Genomic DNA, 5,000 nt, shown 5'->3' with positions numbered 1-5,000 from the left:
CACATTTGCATTGCATCTTATTCTTATTCTAAATACAAACTAGGTATTATTTTAGATGTGAAACTAATGCATCTTACCAAATGCTAATTAGTATCAATTTGATAATGTATGATATTTATTGACTTGTATATGTTACTTTAATCTAGAATGAAAAAGACAACATCTTAAGATGCCCAGCCCATACCAAACATCTCACAACATGGCCTGTCTTGGAAGGGTTAAACATCACCAAAGAGAAGACATTTAGTTTAGAACAGCTAATAGATATTGTTTTAAATGGTTATGAAATAACATTTTTCAAGTTTAACCCCCAAATTATCAGTAATGTTGATTAAAATGGAAGAAATAATTTTATTGTAATAGTAATACTCTGTTGATTTGATGCATTTGGGCTATATTTAAAGATTTTATCTATCACTATATGTAGTTTACTTTCTAAAAGAGATTTTTACAAATTGCCAGGACATAGTGATTCCTTTGTGAATATGCTAAAGTAAGAATAAAAATTAAAGATGAGATAAATGTCCCAAAAAAAGAGATTTATGCAAGAAACAACTTTTATGATTTACTGAATATCATTCAGATAATACAGCCATAAGAGATGCAGAGTGATACTATGCTTCCGTTTCAACCATAGTGTGCTTCATATGTGAAAGATGTTTCTCATTACTTTATATCATACTTTTTTTCTCATATTATTGTCTTGTCTTGGGTATTATTGTTTCTGATACATCTTTTTACCTTTTAGGTGAGCACATGAGAAAGGAGTATGTTGCTGTCAACCCTTTCAAGAAGATCCCAGCAGTAAAGGATGGAAATACCCTCATTCTAGAAAGGTATTGAAAATACATGTATATAACATATTATATATATATATATATATCTTTTTTTTTTGTGTGTGTGTGTGTGTGTGTGTGTGTGTGTTTTTTGTGTGTGTGTGTGTGTGTGTGTGTGTGTGTGTGTGTGTGTGTGTGTGTGTGTGTGTGTGTGTGTGTGTGTGTGTGTGTGTGTGTGTGTGTGTGTGTGTGTGTGTGTGTGTGTGTGTGTGTGTGTGTGTGTGTGTGTGTGTGTGTGTGTTTCTCCTTTCATAAATCTTATCTGCAATTTGTAGACATTTATTAATTGCATGTGATATATATTAACCCTCTCTGGACGGGTGGTACAGCATGTGTACCGCGCATTCAAAAGCCCAGTGGCCTGGCGGCACAGTATTGTGCCAGCCATTCAATTTATTTAGGCCTAATAATTCGAACGCCCCGGCATTTGGACATTCAAGGCTAGAATTCCCCCATCGGGGATGGGTTAAGCCAGCTCACAGTTATCAGTATGTCTTGTGTGCTACTGTTCTCTAAGCATAAAGTGACTGAGAAAGTGTTATATAAAGGACTAACATTTTACCTCATTCAATGAAGTACAGCTATTAATTTTTAAGATGTATTCACATCCCTTTTCTACTTTTACCTTTACACAAAAAGATGTGTATTTTGAGTTTTATGTAATAATAATATTGTATGCTATGTTTTCATATAAAACATATGCTGCCTTACTAATATTTTTGAGTGTATAAATAAATATACAGCACATAGTTGCAAAAGCAGGACACATGAACCTGCGAAAGTCAGTTTTCCAGTTAGCCCAGCTGGAAACGCTATGCCTAGAATTTTATGTATTATATGAGAATAGAACTTGAAGAAATTTCCTTAGATTGTTTAGAATTTCTACATTGTCATAAAGGAATTTCCACATTTTTTTTCACCCTTCATATCAAGGCATAATTTGAGCATCCGGGCATAAAATTATAAGTTTCTAGCGAGCATAATTTGGGCATTCGGGTACAAAAGTTACAAATGAGCATACTTTGAGCATTCAGTATCAGTGAGATTCTAATAATCCTTAAATAACTTATTTTTTCTTCTTCATATATATATATATATATATATATATATATATATATATATATATATATTTTTTTTTTTTTTTTTTTTTTTTTTTTTTTTTTTTTATATATATATTTATATATTTATATATTTATATATTTATATATTTATATATTTATATATTTATACATATACGCACACATATGTACATATTTGCATATATACATATATACATGTATAAATATATACATGTATAAATATATACATATATACATATATACATATATACATATATACATATATACATATATACATATATACATATATACATATATACATATATATATATATATATATATATATATATATATATATATATATATATATATATATATATATATATATAATATACATATATACATATATATACATATATTTTTTCTTTCTTTCTTTCTTTTCCTTTTTTTAACACCTATATAAATATATACTTATTTATAAGTAAATATTTTTATTTTGCTTTTGATTAATAAGATTTTCCATTTTCCTGTTCAAACACATTACACACATTTTTGCTTTTTTTTTTTGTAACTTTCCTTTGTATGTTGCAGCTGTGCTGCCTTGAGATTTATTGCAAGCAAATATGACTCAACTGGTAAATGGTACCCTCAAGATCTTGAAGTCCGCTGCAAGGTTGATGAATACTTGGACTGGCAACATCTTAACACAAGAGCTCATGGCATGGGATTCTTTAGGAATAAGGTATCAACAACATTGTTTTTTCTGTAAAGGATTACTAAATAGTTACGATGACTAACATTCATATTGATTTGATTATAAGTGCAGTATTTATACTAGGTATTGTATATTTTGTTTTCTTTATTTGACTGAAGAAATCTTTTGGTTTTCATTTTGTCTTTGATTTACCCATAAGTTAGTCATTGTTAAGAGTATATTAACCAAAATATTATCTTATTACAGATTCTTTTGCCAGCATTGAAGAAAAGCGAACCGGACATGAAAGTGGTCAATGAACACAAAAAGGAATTAGGCAGAGTGGAGAGGGATTTCAAGAACTACTTTCTGGGATCAAAGCCATTTATTTTTAGTGATCACATTACCATTGCAGACTTGCTTGCTGCATGTGAATTTGAACAGCCCATAGCTGGAGGTTACAATGTGTCTCAGCCGATCCAAGAATTCATTGAAAGGGTAAAGAGTCAGGTGGGGCCAGATTATGATGAGCTCCATTCATCCATGAGAGAATTTGCTGCTAAGGCTTCTAGGTAACTTTGAGTAATTAATTTGTATTTGGTTGTATTGAGATTAGACATAACTGAAGTAGATTAATCTTCTCTATATGAAAATTTTGTAAATGATGCATTTCTTAGATTTACTACATAATATTGTTATATAATAAATATACTTGTTAATGGTGTGTGTAATTGATCTTTAACTGATATATTTTCAGACTTGGCTAAAATATTCAGTAGAGTATTTCACTAAATGCTCTTATTTAACCCATTGCGGACAGGTGTCATGACAAACATGTCAGCACCGATTAGGCCTAAAAGACGGGTGTCATTGCGTACATGACTTGACATCTGGATCAACTCACAGTTGGAGCACGCAGACAGTCATGAAGTATTATGGCTGTAATGGCACTAGCTCTAGAGCTACAGAGTTCCAAAGCCAGCCAAAACCCACATTTTATGATGATTTAATGGAAAAATATTGTTTGGGCTAGTCTGCGCTACCTTGAGGGAGGAGAAAACACTTTCCCTGTCCCTCAAATATTTAGCCGGTGCCACTAGTGTCGTTGGCTGCCTGTCCTGATGACAAGTTAGGGGCCCCATCCGCAATGGGTTAATAGGTAATTATGTAATTCATAGAAGAAAATTACTTTTAGTAAAAGTATTCTTAACCCACTGCGTACGGGTGTCATGACATACATGACTTAGGAGCTTTGGCCTGACGACGGGCGTCATGACATATATGACGTTCGGGGATTTTGGAATACTATGCTATTTTATTGTGCTATGAAAAAGGAATGAGTGATGATGGCTACTGCAGTCATAATTACTATAATTACCGTAATACCGTGCTAGCTTAACGTCCAAAACCTAGATGGCACCACTTTTTCCTAGCACCAGCAGGAGAGAGAGCCTTGAATGGCACCCATCCACGGTCTCTAGCAAGCACTGTCTCTATAGAGCGATGGCACACACTAAGTTGATGAACCCTTGCTCAAAACTACCGCCGATGAAGGATGTGCAGGCAGAACGAGAAGAGGAAGGTGACTCTATCCATACCCAGTGTCTAAAATGTGCTCCTGTGCCAATATGGATGCCTTTCACTGTGGCACTCACCGTCACAAGTACAGGTTTCATTCCTCTTCTCTACCTCTTCTTGTTATCTTTATTGTAGGGGGTTATATGTTTCGTATTCGTTCATGACAGCACAAAAATACGAAAAAATAAAGTTGTCTTTTGTCCTCCCATAAAACAGCAATACTTCTATCACATTGAGTATAAAGGAAATAATGAGCTAATATGGATAATATACTACAATTTTAGTCAACTGCAGCACTGATAGAGCCTGTTATATGGCACATATAAGTCTCTAAACTCAATAAAACACACAAAAAAATGAAACACAAAAAACGCTCTAGTTTTACAACGAATGACTGAAAGAGAGTGGGATGATTCAAATTAAATTGCTTCAAGCGGTCTCTCTCTAAAAATAAAACCTATCCTGGAGGTTGGGCAAGCAAATTTATCTTCGTCTGCAATGGGTTAAGAGAGTAACTACAGAGTAGTACATCATGAGGATAGACAAACCTATTTAGTGGTTACCTTTTCTTAAACGGATAATATTAGTGAGTGCTGATATATTTAAATGATAAAAAAAATATATATATATATGCATTATTGATAAGATAATAATAGAAATAAAGGTACTCTTTAGAGTTAAAACTTATGTGTCTTCAAAAATAAAAGCTGACAGAAAATAAAATATCTAGGAATGGCCTTTATGAATGACTGGAAAATGAAAGCATTGAATTTAAAGCAAATGTAAAGCATTATTGCTTTAACCCTTTCCTGACGGGGCACGCGCTATGCGAAA

At 32.7% G+C, this 5,000-nt stretch overlaps 1 protein-coding gene across 1 annotated transcript in view; it reads left to right on the top strand.

Annotated features, from left to right (window-relative positions):
- LOC122247347 (glutathione S-transferase theta-4) overlaps positions 1-3,307 on the top strand; it is a 5,279-nt gene extending 1,972 nt beyond the window's left edge. The window contains exons 2-4 of the mRNA XM_043006575.2: positions 749-836; positions 2,486-2,636; positions 2,856-3,307. Coding sequence (XP_042862509.2) covers positions 749-836; positions 2,486-2,636; positions 2,856-3,164 — 548 coding nt within the window. The 3' untranslated portion in view covers positions 3,165-3,307. The remainder of the gene's footprint in view (positions 1-748; positions 837-2,485; positions 2,637-2,855) is intronic.
- The last annotated feature ends 1,693 nt before the right edge of the window (positions 3,308-5,000 follow it).

This window comes from Penaeus japonicus, unplaced genomic scaffold (genome assembly GCF_977035675.1).
Source record: "Penaeus japonicus unplaced genomic scaffold, GWHDUDI00000001_assembly GWHDUDI00000014, whole genome shotgun sequence".
Lineage (NCBI taxonomy): Eukaryota > Metazoa > Arthropoda > Malacostraca > Decapoda > Penaeidae > Penaeus > Penaeus japonicus.
This window is presented reverse-complemented; position numbering and strand designations above follow the sequence as displayed.